We start from the raw sequence: 16,193 nt of genomic DNA on the forward strand, positions 1-16,193 counted from the left end.
TCCCTAACCATGCCTATTTGGTGGTAGGCACCTACATCAAGGTGGCAGGCACCTACCGAACTAGAGGCCTACCAGAAAATTATTTTTTTTAATCATTTTAATTTTTTTTTTTTTAATGGGGCTTTCAGTTATTAGTGCCAAGTAAGCCTCTTTAAAAAAAATGTAGGTGTCTAGATCGGCTGGGTGCGCCGATCTAGGCGCCTAACTGTTGGTGTACTTTACAGAATCAGGGCCTTAGTATGCAATGATGATAGCATGTTTTATGATTATGATTGTGATTATTGAGAGCTTCTATACCGCTACTAATGACTGGGGAGTCAATTCAGAGCGGTCTACATGAACCTCTGCAAAGGCACTACAATACATGAGCTTTTGTAGAGATGTTATCATAAGGAGTTGTGAGGTGTTACAATGCATGGGCTTTATACTGAAATACACAGAGCTCTGTGGTGGCGTTACAGTTATTAATATAGGCATGGTTATGCCAATAATCCATCACCCTACTTATATGTACATGTTTATACCAAATCAGTTGTCCTATTAATGTGTTGATAAATGACCTGGAAATTGGTACGACGAGCGAGCTGATTAAATTTGCAGATGATACGAAATATTCAGAGTAGTGAAAATGCAGAAGGATTGCAAAGACCTGCAATGTGACATATAACACGCTCGAGAAATGGGCCGTGACATGGCAAATGAGGTTTAACAAGGATAAGTGTAAGGTGATGCATGTTGGTAACAAAAAAATCTATTACACGAATACAGGATGTCTGGTGCAGTACTCGGAGAGACCACCCAGGAAAAAGATTTGGGAGTACTGGTAAACAAATCGATGAAGTTGTCTGTGCAATGCGTGGTGGTGGCGAAAAGGGCAAACAGAATGTTAGGAATGATTAATAAGGGGACCAGCCAGCAAGGTTTCAGCAAAGGCAGATATTGTTTGACGAACTTGCTGCACTTCTTCGAGGGAGTAAACAGGCAGATAGGCATGGGCGACCCGGTCGACATGCTATATCTGGATTTTCAGAAGGTGTTCGACAAGATTCCACATGAATGATTACTTCAGAAAATTGCGACCCATGGAATCGAGGGTGAAATACTCACGTGGATTAAAAACTGACTGGAGCATAGGAAACAGAGAATGGGAGTAAATGGACAATACTCAGACTGGAAGAACATCACCAGTGGGGTGCCACAGGGCTCGGTGCTTGGACCTGTGCTCTTCAACATCTTTATAAACGATCTGGACGGACACGTGATGCAGTGAGGAGAGCAGACCAGCGTTTGTAGCTCCCGGACCCCCACGCAAACACTTGCGAATCACTCACCGTTAGCGACACTCGGTGGCTCCGTGAAAAATCTTTTCCTGCGGGTCAGTATATGGACCCGTTTGTGTCCAAATCTGGGGGCAGTCGGTCGAGCTGAACGGCTGCAAAACCGAAGGACAAAGTGAAACCGGCAGAAGACAATATGGCGGAGGCGGGACTTCCTTTGACTACAGAGTTCACTGCAGTTCAATTACATCAGCTTACTACCGCAGTAGCATCGGCAATGGCTCCACAAATGGAACGACTCTCCAGCCAAATGCTAAATGTGGAAAACCTGCTGGGGGAGACTGTATCTCGTACCACGGAGCTGGAAACACGAGTAGCAGTGGCAGAAGATTTGAATCAGAAGTTATAAGACCAACTCGTCTGTCTGGAACAGCGTCTAACTGTGAGTGAAGGAAAAATGGAGGACTTTGAAAATCGCTCACGGAGGGATAATCTACATTTTATTGGTGTCCCAGAAACGTTATTAGACCGCCAATTGGCAACTACATTTAAGGACTGGCTTGTAGCTGAATTTCCTTTGCCTCCTGGTATGGGTTCTCTCTGCTTAGAACGTATTCATCGAGTGGGCCGCCTGGAAACAGAGAGACAGCGTCCTAGAGTAGTAGTAGCCAAACTACATAACTATCTTCATAAAGTTGAAATACTGAAGCAATATCGTCTTCGTAGGGACACTCTTAAATATGGTGATGCGCTTATCCGCATCTTTCAGGACTATTCTGTAAACCTGCAGGCTAAAAGGAAGAAATTTCAACCTTTATGTACAACATTGGCTGCAAAACAGATAAGATTTCTCTTTTTATACCCTGCGGTTCTTAAAATTCAAGTGAATGGCATTTGGAAAACTTTTGACTCTATGGAAGCTGCACAATCATTTGTGTCCACCATTACTTAATTTTGATCCTGAAGAAAAGTTTACAGATGGTGTTCTGGCTTCTCTTTTATTACTATTTGATTATCTTTGATGGTTTGAGTGATTGCGTGGGGGTCCCTTGCATTTGGTGTTTCTTCAGGATTACCACTTGATGTGGATCCTGTATTTGGGGAATGTTGTTTGGGGGTTTTTTGGGGGTAGGATTGGGAATGGGAGGTTGGGAAGGGTAGGGAAGGGGGGGAGGGACGATTTAGAATTCCGGAAGAGGTCACAAGGTTTGCAATCGTATGATGTATGTAATTTATTTTATACTATAGGACACATATTAACATCTTGTCAAATTTTGATAAGATATATATATTCCCCTGGAGAGGCTGGGCTCTTGGGGTTTGACTGCGTAGGATCTAGATTATATTCTTTCATCTTAGGACATGCTAGGTTCCTTGTTTAGGCTGGTCTCCTGGAATGTGGGGGGTATTACCTCCCCAATCAAAAGACAAAAGATTTTAGCCTCGTTACAGCGTACTTCTGCTGATCTTGTTTGTCTCCAGGAAACCAGGCTGACAGATGAGGAACATTTGAAGTTGAAAAGTCCTGGGTGGGAGATATATATTTTGCTTCGCCCACAGGACGACATGGGGGGTAGCCTTGCTTCTACGGAAATCTTCCCCTATTAATATTCAAGTATTGGAAAAAGATAGGTTTGGAAGATATCTGTTGGCTCGATTACAGATAGACACGTTTCACTATCTTTTATTAACAGTCTATGGCCCTAATTCTCTTGAACTACCTTTTTTTCAAAAATTGATTACTCTTTGTATGAAATATTCTTCTGATCAACTTTTGGTTCTTGGGGATGTTAACTTGGTTATGGATCCTGAAATTGATAAATCTTCAAAACCTGTTACCTCCTTGGGAACTAAGGGCCTCGTTCTTAAAAATTTCTGTACAACTTTAGATCTGGTAGACTCTTGGAGGCTATTACATCCAGAGGTGCGTGATTACACACATTTGTCTCGAGCCCACGGTACATGGTCTAGGTTAGATTACGTTCTGGTTTCCTCCTCTTTATTTTCGAGAGTAATGGCGGCTCGAGTGGGCTCGATACAAATTTCTGATCACGCACCTGTATGGATAGATATTCAGCTTGATGTGAACTCGGCTCGAGCCCATCGTTGGCGATTTCCTGCCTACTTGAGGCAAGATGATGATTTTAAAAATTTTTTGTTAGAAAAATGGGAGGATTATATTGCTACAAATGGATTACATCAGGGAGAACCATGTTTATTCTGGGAAACAGCTAAAGTCGTCCTTCGGGGACACATTTTAGCATATACCTGTTCTCGTATGCGTAAATTAAACAAGTCTATTATAACTCTGGAACACTCCTTATGTACAGCCAAGAGGGCTCATATAACTAATCCTTCTACATTAACTAGAGAACAATACTTGACCACACAGGCGGCACTAAATACTCTTTTGCATTTTCGACTCCAACGCTGGTCTACTTACCATCGATATAAATTTCAGCGTTTTGGCAATAAATCTGGTAAGCTGTTGGCCAGGATGGTAGACACTCAGGTAGGACGTAAACCAATTTTGGCTTTGCGTACAGCGGAGGGTTCAGTTGTGTCCCGAACGGGTGATATTGCTCGGGTTTTCTATGAGTATTTTTCTAAACAGTATAGTTCTTTTTCTAGCTCTTCAGGAGAAATGATCAATGATTATCTTTATGCATCGGGCATGCCACGCCTAGAGGAAGCAGACATTGATCATTTAAATAGACCATTACATGCACTAGAGTTACAACGCGCTATTCGAGCCAGTAAGATGGGTACGGCTCCGGGCCCAGATGGTTTCCCTGGGGAATTTTATAAGATGTTGGAATCACATCTTATTACTCCTTTGTTGGCCTATTATAATGGATCTATAAAAGTAGGAGCTTTTCCCAAATATGCCAATGAAGCATCAATTGTTTTGATTCCGAAACATGGGAAACCATCTGATCTCGTAGGATCATACCGCCCCATCTCACTTATCAATGTAGATCTTAAATTGTTTGCTCGCATTTTGGCGGATCGGCTTCTTCCTTTGATACCTACTTTGATCCATGACGACCAGGTGGGATTTGTTCCTGGGCGCCATTCGGTATTGAATGTCAGAAAAATTCTTCTGGCCCTTGCTCATGCACAATATGTTCATGTACCCACCCTATTAGTCAGTTTAGATGCGGCAAAGGCCTTTGATAATGTTTCATGGCCTTATCTTTTCCACACCTTAGACTATATAGGGATCTCAGGATTTTTTCGAGCAGCGCTTACGTCTCTTTATGTTGACCCGACAGCCTTTTTAATGGTAAATGGCAGACTTTCTGATACTTTTTCCATCAATCGTGGAACCCGCCAGGGGTGCCCCTTGTCACCCTTGATTTTTATTCTCACATTGGAACCATTATTATGTACTTTGCGACGCTCTGAGGAAGTGAGTGGTTTAAACATTGCGGGACAAATTATCAAGACCTTGGCTTTTGCAGACGATCTAATGCTTGTCCTTACTAATTTGTCTACATCTCTTGGGGTCGCATTGGATCTTATAGCAGAATATGGGTTTCACTCTGGTATGATTATTAGCCTAGATAAATCTGTGGCTCTTCCTTCACACTTTTCTTTGCGAGATTCTTGGGAAGGAAATTTTCCGCTACAATGGGCTGATAACACTATTAAATATTTGGGTGTGAGTATTCCTGTTGATCTTTCTACCCTATATGTGTCTAATGTAACTCCTTTGCTGCAGGCTTTAATGGTTAAACTTCAATTGTGGCATGATTATCCTTTATCTCTCCTAGGGCGGGTGGCACTCTTAAATATGATTATACTTCCGTCTTGGCTTTACGTTTTTCAAGTACTCCCTTTATATTTGCTTAGTCGAGATGAAGATAAGTATATTCGCCTTATTCGGCGCTTTATATGGCGGGGTCGCCGAGCCCGTTTATCATATTCACAAGTAGTACGACCTCAGTATAAAGGGGGCTTGGGCTTATTAAACCTTCGACATCTTACGATTGGCTGTGGCATGCGTCACATAAATGATTATTTTCGGGACACTTCTGTTTTTTCTAATACTCTGTTAGAATTGGAGTGCTTTAGACAGGAACATTTTAGTGCCTTTCTCCACTCTGTTCCTTCTTCATACCCCTTGGATATTAGACTTCGGGTGTTTGGTTTACCAATACGAAAAGTGTGGAAATGGGTTTGTACATTTCATGGTATTAGCGCAAAGGAGTCCCCTCTTTTGCCATTGTGTGGTAATCCCAACTTTCTTCCGGGTATGGGGCGTTCCAGGTTCAGTCATTGGGCGGCAAGGGGACTAATCTTTCTATCTCATTTAGTATCTGATGATGATGTTATGCTGTCATTTCAATCTTTGACTCGTACATATGGCTTAACTGCCGTGGACAAATTTGCTTATATGCAGATTGCACATTACGTTGCTACCTTAAATAGGATAAACCTGCAATCTGCCCGTCAAGAAGTATTATCCACAGCTTATACTCTTGGATCTCAATTGTTAGTTCCCCTTAAGTTCCATTTGAGATATTTGAAAGACGAAACCCCCTTGCCAGACTATATTCATTTCCAGACTGTGTGTCACAGGATTTGAATTTGGTACTCCCGGAAGATACTATAGAAAGGGCTGTAGCCCGATTGTCATCACTTAAAAAATATACTTATTTCTGGGAAATGCAATTTAAATTATTATTTAGGATTTATGTATCTCCTTATAGAGCCTATTGTGCTAAGTTTCGATCATCATCAAAGTGTAATAGATGCGAGTGTCAGATTGCTGAGCTGGGACATATGTTATGGTCCTGTATAACGATCAAAACTTTCTGGAGGCAAATTTTTGCCTTCATAGAGACTCTTTGGACTGTAACAATACGACCATCTCCTCTTTTATTATTTGGCATCTCTCCCTCTTGCTATCCGAAGCCATCTGGACTACAAGCTTTTTTTAAATGGTCTATTCTATGTGCCCTTAAATGTATTCTCTTAAAATAGTTAGAAAATGACGCTCCCACAATTTATATGTGGCGTATTCAGATGATACAACTGCTTACTTGGGAACGTCGAGATGTATCTGACTTTTCAACTGTTCAAGGAGAACGTTTTATACTCACTTGGGAACGTTTTTGGAATACGATGACTTATGCTGCAAGAAGTCGTGTTTTGAATTGTTGACTGTGTTCTATTGATACGCAAACATTATTAATCATTTGAATGTGTTCTTGGGAACTCTGACTTGTCCTGGGGGGGGGGGGGAGGAAGGGGGAGGATGGGATTGGGTCAGTTTTGGATAAAATGTTATTTGGAACATTGATATATGGATGAAATTTTTGTACCTGTCTGTTTTGCTTGTTTCAATAAAAATTATTATACAATAAACGATCTGGACATTGGTACGACGAGTGAGGTGATTAAATTTGCAGACGATATGAAGTTATTCAGAGTAGTGAAGACACAGGGGGACTGCAAAGATCTGCAACTTGACATAATCAAGCTCGAAAAATGGGCATCGACATGGCAATTGAGGTTCAATGTGGATAAGTGCAAAGTGATGCTTGTCAGTAACAAAAATTTCATGCAAAAATACAGGATGTCCGGAGCGGTACTTGGAGAGACCTCCCAGGAAAGAGACTTGGGAGTTCTGATCGACAAGTCGATGAAGCCATCTGTACAATGCACGGCAGCAGCAAAAAGGGCGAACAGAATGCTAGGAATTATTAAGAAGAGGATCACAAACAGATCGGAGAAGGTTATCATGCTGTTGTACCGGGCCATGGTGTGCCCTCACCTGGAATACTGCATCCAGCACTGGTCGCCGTACATGAAGAAGGACACGGTACTACTCAAAAGGGTCCAGAGAAGAGTGACTAAAACGGTTAAGGGAATGGAGGAGTTGCCCTACAGTGAGAGATTGGAGAAACTGGGCCTCTTCTCCCTTGAAAAGAGACTGAGAGGGGACATGATCGAAACATTCAAAATACTGAAGGAAATAGACTTAGCTGGAAAGTAAGACATCACCCATCCAATCCCAAGATGGAAAAAAGGATTAAGAAAATTACATCCACTAGAGGCCTGGTTAATCCAGTGGAATTCTGGTCACACTATGACATCTCTTCCAACCTAGACCCCGACTCATTGGATGGCTGGTTTGATGCCGAACTAGGAACAGTGAAACTGGAATTACGAAAACTTGAAAGATAATGGCTGAAATCTGGATACAGTAAAGAGAGAGCCAAGTGGAGAACAAAATAAAAAGAGTACAAAAAACTTATAACAACTAAACGCACTACTTTTACGCACAAAAAATTGGTTCCCCAAACCCCGACATCAAAAATCTTTTCAATATAGTCAACAACTTTTACGACATTCAGACATTAACCCGTCCTACCTTAGACTCTCCACCACCGGCCAATGCCCTGGCTGAGTTTTTCAATAACAAAATCTCCAATCTGAGATCCACCCTATCGGTCATTACAACCAACCATCTGAACTACCCAAAGATGAACCTAGGGCAGATTTGATCTGAAACAATTTTACCATCCCTACCTGGCAACAATTCTGCAAGCTTTACTCAAAATATGCCGATTCCTACTGCAAATTAGACTGTTGCCCACCAAATGTAATGAAAGTAATCCCGGTCACCTTCAAAGCCAAGTTACACACTTGGCTCTCTTCCCTTCTATGGTCAGGTATTTTTCCTGAGGCCCTAGGCCAGATCCTGATCACTCCAATTGTAAAAAATCCCAAAGAATCTATCAAGCTAACTTCAAATTACAGACCCATTGCGAACATTCCCTTCTTTGCAAAGCTGATGGAAGGACTGGTCAACCAGGATTTAGTAACCTATCTGGATAAATTCAGCATTCTAAATGAGAACCAGTCAGGTTTTGTTCCGGGTACAGCACTGAAACTGGTATTGCCTCATTGCTAGATTCCCTACATAGCCTATTTAGCCAGGGCACAAGCACTCTAGTCCTGCAATTTGATTTAAGTAATGCCTTCAACTTAGTAGATCATGCTGTTCTTATGGACTGTCTGGAGTTAATCGGTCTCTCTGGTAATGTGTTAAAATGGTTCCAGGGTTTTTTGAGTAAACGATCATACCAAGTTTACAGTGACAACACTCAATCCTTCAGCTGGGTAAACTCATGTGGAGTCCCGCAGGGCTCCCCCATATCCCCCACACTGTTCAACATCAACCTGGCCGCACTGGGGAATCTACTACAAAGTTTAAAAATCAAATTCTGCATCTATGCAGATGATATCACCATAGTCTTTCCACTAACAAATCTAACCCCCGAGACGAAAAATCACCTAGCATCTATCTTAAAGCAAATCGAAATATGGATGACCGATTTCAAACTGAAACTCAATTCAGAGAAAACCAAATTCTTTCTGGCGAGTCTGAATGACAAAATCAAAGATTCACCAATTTCCTTGAATGGTCAAGTCTTTCCCATTACAGATTCCATAAAAATTCTGGGAGTGACTCTGGACCGCTACCTTACCCTTGAAGCTCACACCGATTCACTGGTCAGAAAAGGCTTCTCAACATTATGGAAACTAATAACCATCAGGAAGTACTTCAATGCAACCTCATTCCAATTACTGGTGCAATACTCCATTCTAAGCTTACTCGACTACTGTAACATCATTTATCTGGGGTCTTTCAAAAAAACCATCCAAAGACTCTGAATCATCTAAAATTCGGCAATCCGATTGATCTTTGGGTTAAAAAAATGGGATCACATAACTCCCTACTACCAAAAACTCCACTGGCTGCCCCTGGAAGCAAGAGTGCTATTCAAATTTGCCTGTCTTTGTTTAAAATTACATTACATTGGTGATTTCTATTCCGCCATTACCTTGCGGTTCAAGGGGGATTACATAAGAGTTGTCAGGAGGTTACAAGAATTGTAACATTAAATAGGAATTGTCGTAGGGATTACATAAGATTGTCGAGAACTTAAGGTGATACCTGTTGGGTAATTAGAAACATATTAGATTAGATATGGGTAGAGAGTGGGTAGGTGGAGTTTGGGAAGGTTTTATGTATTTTTTGAAGAGTAGGGTTTTAGTTTCTTTGTTGAAGGTTTTGTAGTCTGTGTTGGAAGACAGCAAATTGATGATTTGTCTGTCTAGTTTGGCTGCTTTGGTGGCCATTAGGTTGTCATATAGTTTTCTTCGTTTGATGTTTTTGGTTGGCGGGTGTGTGAATAGTGAGTGGGTTCTCCTGTGCCGGGTTGAGGTGGATTGAGTTAGTCGGTTGTTCCAGTAGGTTGGCCTTTCTCCATTAATAGCCTTGAATAGTAGACAGTAGAATTTGAAGTGTACTCTTGCTTGTATTGAGAGCCAGTGTGAGTCGTGGTATGCTTCTGTGATGTGGTCATATTTTTTTAATGAATAGATGAGTCTAGGGCTGTATTTTGTATTGTTTGTAATTGCTTTATCATGGTCGCTAGGCATGGGAGGTATAGTATGTTGCAGTAGTCTATTAGTCCAATTTTTGGATTTGTCTTAGGTTTCTCATAGTCACCAATGATGCTTTTATTACTTTGTTGATTTGTGGTTGCATGGTACAGCCTCTGTCAATCTGTATTCCCAGAAGTTTTAGTGTGGGTTGAATGGGGTATGAGATTGAGTTTATTACTAGGTTAGTTAAGGTTGGAGTTTTGCTGTTTTCTAGGAGGATGAAGTTTGTTTTGTCAGAGTTAAGTTTTAGTTTGTGCTCTGTCATCCATGAAGCTACTGTTTTGAGTGTAGATCATAGTCATTTTATTTCCTCTACCAGCCTCAGTCCGAGCCACAGAATTATCCAAGAATCCTGAGCAAGAAGCAGGCAACATCAAAGATGGTGATATGGTCCTTCTGTGAAACTGTCAAGGTAGAAGAGGAATAGCATTCATTTTACAGCATCTGGATCAGCCAGAATGCTACCCATAGCTACCTTTCCTTGATGGCACACTGGTGATAGGTGAAGTGAGGTAGGCAGTAGGGGAACATATCTAGGTCATGGCCAGAGCCATATGAAGGCACAAATCATAGAGCTGATCAGGAAGAAGATACATGAATATTCTTGTATATCACATACAGTGGCAGCAACATTAGGGTTACCATATGGCTCCAGAAAAAGGAGGATGGATTGAGACATCTGGGTTTTGGAAGATCCTGAGCTAGGGGGCTGTGTCTGGAGGGCCTCTATGTATGTGCGTAGGTCGACGTGATGTGCATGCACGTGATGTCATCACATTGACATCCACACCTGTGTGAAGGGCCTCTAGAAATGGCTTGGAACTCGGAGAAGAAAGCATGAGGTTCGTGTGGAGGCGTGACCAGGGGCGGATCAGGGTAGGGCTGGGGATAGAACAGGGTAGGGTCAGGGGCAGAACGGGGCATGGCTGGGAAAGAACAGGACGGGGCCAAGTATCCTCTTTTTTAAAGAGGAAATCTGGTAACCCTAGTTTCACATGAACAAAAACCTTTCTTTTTATTATGTTTGCCTCACACAACAACACAAAAGGTGTTGGCTTACCTCAGCCAAGCTGCTTTATTCATAGGCACCCTTCTGATTTCCAAGGCTCTGCCTTAGCCTATCTATAGGGAACTCGGGAGTTCCTCTTTCTCTCTCTCAGGGACCTCCCTGTCTTATTCTGGTCTGGGGCAGAAGTACTCCTCCCTTCCTGAGTCTCACCCTCTGACTCAGTGGTGAGCTCTAAGGTACAGGGCCCTCTGGGAATTGTAGTTCGCCCCTCTCTAGTTAGCGCTCCTTGATGTCTGGCGGTGATGGAAACCCGTTAATCTGTCACAAGAGTGTATTTCAATTTGAGAAAGCATAGGGCAAGAATAATAAAGAATCTCTTAAGCAGAGGAAAATATTATAGTACTTATTATTTGGTATAGATTGGCAGATTAGATAGGTGGTATGGTCTTTTTATCTGCCATTGTTTTCTATGCCTCTGTGTGAATAAAATTATTCTCCTCACAATACTTACCCATTGGTAGTATAATTTTTCCGCTTAGAGGTCAATACTGTTGTATATATGATTTAATTCAGACATATTTTTCTTAATCTAAAAAAATGACAAATATTCTCCCAAATCATGCACTGTATCAGATGTAATACATTTCTAAAAACAAATTTATTAATACATTGAGTCTGACACATAACTGAAGTGAAAATTCTAGAGTTCAAAACTTTACATTTACAGTTTTCTCCATTGACTCTTCTAAATCATCATATCCCTTTGACTGCATGAGTTTCTTGCATGAAGAAAGCTTAAAACAACTAGATGGCCCTCTATTGCTAATTACTTAGATGTTCAGTCAATTAGATGACTCACTGGACATAAGTGCTGTACTGTGAAGCAAGGGAAATGACCTTACACATTTCAACATTTGATGGGACTTAGATTAACAAATTTAAGGTGCTTTTTAGCTTATTTGAAATGTGAAAAGTTTAGACAATGGATATAATGGATTTCGTCTTTTATAACCAGGGAAATAAGCCAGGTGTGTCTATAACTGTTAAAAAAAATCAACCCCAAATGGTCCTGACTGATGATCTCAAGATTGCTAAGTAGTGAGACAAAGCAGTGGCAAGAAGGTAGGGGGTGGGGGTAGAAATAGAGGCATTAGAATAATGTAGCCAGAGAGCTAGTCTCGAATGGCGAAAACTAACACGGGGCTGGGAGCCCTAGGTGCCCATGGGTAAGGTAGTTTATGGGGAGAAAATAGGAAGGCAGAGTCATAAGGAAGTCAGGTTGCATTTAATTAGATGCGCGATTGGTGGTTGCTAGGGGGCGTGGCTGCGGAAAACTTTTAAAGTCGGGACCTTGGAGGACTTCTTTTTCTGAGTCCTCCAGGGCGGCTTTTTCCCGCCCACCCACCCTCTAGTGGTGATTTTTGTAGCTCGGGTTGGCGGGTCTCCCGAGCTACTGGGTGCTGGGGCTCATCCGGCGATGAGCGGTGGGCCGGCGGGGAGCCGTGCCCGGGGGTCTACTGAATCAGTTAATGGGGCATGAGGTCATGCCACCCCTCAGACTCTTGCTGTTCATGGCGGGGTCGAGGGAAACTGTGTTGATGGGTACACCGGATAGCTCGGGAGGAGCTGCTGATTTGTTATATGGAAGTTAATGCTTGTGAATGTTAATTTATGCAAATTATTCCTGTTTATTAATAAATTGAGCTGCGGCTATTTATACCAAACAATGGTGTGGTTTATTAGTTATTTGAGGGAAATGTTGGGTAGGGGTGGCAGAGGGGGTAGTAGGAGCTATCCAGATCCCGCTGTTAGTGAAAGCCCATAGAGAGCAGCAAACCTACCCAAAACAGAAAAGATGACATCTCCGCACAAGCTGTTGTATATAATCTGTAGGAATGGTTTTCTAAGGCTAGTCATCAAGACCAAACAAATCAGGTTTTAATGATCTATTACAAATGTCAGTGAAATATAAGGGGTTATTTTATTATTATTATTAATAACATAATCAACATATCTATATACTGTTTTAACTATAAAGCTCAAAATGATTTACACTTAAAAATAGTGGAAAACCACAAGAATGATTTGGTCATGTAAACTCTATAGAAATGAATTTAAAAATAAAGATTAATGGGGGAAACCACTGTTTGCCCTGGGATCATGGAATGTTACTACTATTTGGGTTTCGGCCACTGATGGCCACTGATGGAAACAGGATACTGGCTATTCTTATAATATTTTGAGATTCAGCTCATTGTCTACAATATTAAGAACTTAAGACCTTAAAAATAGCCTTTCTGGGCAGACCAATGGTCCTTCAAGCCCAGTAGCCCGTTCTCACGGTGGCCAATCCAGGTCCCAAGTACCTGGCCAAAACCCAATGAATAGCTACTGATCCAGGGCAAGCAGTGGCTTCCCCCTTGTCTTTCTCCATAACAGACTATGGACTTTTCCTCCAGGAAATTGTCCAAATCTTTCTTAAAACCAGCTACGCTATCCACTCTTACCACAACCTCAGTTTTTTTCCACTATACAAAGGCTTTTTCCTCATTTATCAATATACACTTGACTAAAAAAAAGAAAGAAAAAAAAAGCTAAGGGCCAATATTCAGACCATGGAAGGTAGGCCGGTTTATTTCTGTGGTCGGCACTAACTGCGGATATTCATTGACAGCCCATTTCAGGTGACTGACATTGAATATCCAGGGTTTTGGGGTTTTTTTTGGCTGGAGTTAACCAGCTAAGTCAATATTTAGCACTGGTTGGTTAAGTTAATAGAGGCCAAAAATAGATTTGCTGTTTATGTGGTCTGATTTGGCCTCTAAATTTGGTCAGCCAGTGCTTACTATTGGTTTACCATGAGGTATAGCCAGCTAAATTTTAGCCGCTAACCACAAATTTTCAGCAGAGATAGCCAGCTATCTCCAGTTGAATATTAGTGGCTAGCTGGCCATATGTTATTTAACTGGCCAGGAGCTGTTCCTGGCCTATTGAAAAGCACTGAATATTAGCCAGATATTGTTCAGGACATATATCTAATCTAATCTAATCTAAGCTAAACCTTAAGTTTATATACCGCATCATCTCCATGAGTATGGAGCTCGTCACGGTTTACAAGAACTTAAAATAGTAGGTAGAGAAAAAGAAAATGGATTATATGAACTTATGTGAAGAAGGGGGGAGAAAAAAAGGGGAGGAAGGATAAAGGGATTTTCCCAGTTTGCCTGCAAAGTGGATGCCGTGTAGGGAGGGGAAGGCTAGTTTATACTTTTGGGCAGTTCTGGAGGAGTCAGGACTGGAGGAGTTGAAAGACAATGGGATAAGAGGAGGGAGGATGCCATGAATGATACATGTTTTAAGAATATACCATTTATAGCCAACCATGATTCAGTAACATATAAAAAAGCAATTCTTTAACCTAGGCACTAACATTTACACATCCATTATACACACAAATGTTTAGAATTAGCACTTATGTGGTGCCCTATCACAGTGTTACCACGGGGGGGGGGGGGGGAGCACTGGCTCCCGGTTAAAGTTTAGATAGTGGGACTGGCACAGATGGTGCCCTGTCAAGGAATTGCCACAGGAGAGAGCTCTGGCTCTTTGATTACTGGTCAGAGTTAAACATAATTCATTTATGCTCATCTACTATTCTTAGTGGTTTTCATCAAAACATTCACAATGGCATCAACATGGTGAAGCTTTTACAGAATTCAAACGTAGTACATAATATCATTATAAAATGGCATTAATAATTATTATATTTATTATTATATTATATTATTATTATAATCATCAAAAGCCTGATGGAAAAAAAAAAGGCTTTTAGTTTTTTCCTAAAGGAAATGATAGGTTCTTTTTAAGTGAACCTCCCAGGGAGCCTATATTAAAGCAGAGATTTCCAGAGTTCAGAAAGGGGGGATGGCCTGCAAGGAAATTTCTGGAATAATTGGAAGCTGAATGGTAGGAGTATACCAAAGTGCGAGGGCAGGGAAATAAACTCACCACATGAAACTGTGCCCATATTGAGAAAGATTGGGAGGAGCTCAATAAAATCCTAATTGAGGCAGGAAATGAGATTAGCCCACAGATAGGATAGGCCCTAAGGAGAAGGAAACAATCATTACCTAATAGAATAGTATTTGGAACTGTATTTAAATCAGAATGCGAATAAAATGCTAGGCATGATAAAGAAGGGAATCACGAGTAGATCGGAGAAAGTAATAATGCCGCTTTATAGGGCGATGGTCATACCACACTTGGAATACTGCGTCCAACATTGGTCTCCATACCTAAAGAAGGATATAAAAATGCTCGAGAGGACGCAGAGATGAGCAACAAAGCTAATAAAGGGCATTGAGAACTTGAAATATGAGGAACGACTTAAGAGACTGGGATTGTTCTCCCTTGAGAAGAGGAGACTGTGAGGGGATATGATTGAGACTTTCAAAATACTGAAAGGAATCGACAAAATAGAGCAGGAAAAAACATTATTTACAATGTCCAATGTGACACGGACAAGAGGACATGGACTGAAGCTAAGGGAGGACAAGTTCAGGACAAATATTAGGAAGTTCTGCTTCACGCAACGAGTGGTGGACACCTGGAATGCTCTTCCTGAAGAGATAATTGTGGAATCCACTGTTCTAGGATTTAAGGATAAGTTAGATGTACATCTCCTTATGAGAGGCATAAAGTGACATGGGTAAGGGTAATCTAGATGTACTTCTCCTTATGAGAAGCTCAGAGTGATATGGGAATTAAAACTATGCCAGGGTACACCTGGCGGGGCCTCCGTGTGTGCGGATCGCCGGACTTGATGGACCTAGGGTCTGTTCCGGGGATGGCACTTCTTATGTTCAGAAGTAAACAGGGGCTTTCCTCTGTTTGGAGAACTGGTCATTTAACCATACTCTGTTTTCTCTTTTCTGTGATTCAGCAGATAGACATATTTTGTTGTTCAAACCAGAAAAACATTGAAAAGAAGAGCCCACCTTTAATGAGTCCTTTTGCTTGTAGAGTATTCAGTGATGGTCTGCGTGAAATGAATTTCTTCAGTCTGCCCTTAACTCGTTTTCTGTCACAGGAGGTATCAGAGGCACTGTAGTTCAGCTTAAAAACTGAGGAGAAAGTCAATGAAAATCATCTTTGAGGCAACTTGCATTAAAAAAAAAAAATTATATATATATATATATATCTGTTTTATTATTTAACAAACAGCAGTTGATGTGATTTATTTTGTTTTATAGTTATTACTGTATATACTCAAATATAAATCTAGATTTTTGGGCCAAAAAATATGACCCAAAAATGAGGGTCTCGGTTTATATTTGAGTCTCACTACTACTACTACATCTCATTTCTATAATGTTGCTAGATGTACATAATGTTGAACATTAAAATGTAAGAAATAATCACTGCTCATTAGAGCTTACAAT

At 41.1% G+C, this 16,193-nt stretch overlaps 1 protein-coding gene across 1 annotated transcript in view; it reads right to left on the bottom strand.

The window, feature by feature from the left end:
* The window catches only part of ARHGAP15 (Rho GTPase activating protein 15), an 850,722-nt gene that overhangs the window by 365,655 nt on the left and 468,874 nt on the right, over positions 1–16,193 (bottom strand). The window contains exon 9 of the mRNA XM_033947260.1: positions 15,750–15,875. Coding sequence (XP_033803151.1) covers positions 15,750–15,875 — 126 coding nt within the window. The remainder of the gene's footprint in view (positions 1–15,749; positions 15,876–16,193) is intronic.

The sequence above is a fragment of the Geotrypetes seraphini genome, chromosome 5 (genome assembly GCF_902459505.1).
Source record: "Geotrypetes seraphini chromosome 5, aGeoSer1.1, whole genome shotgun sequence".
Taxonomy (NCBI): domain Eukaryota; kingdom Metazoa; phylum Chordata; class Amphibia; order Gymnophiona; family Dermophiidae; genus Geotrypetes; species Geotrypetes seraphini.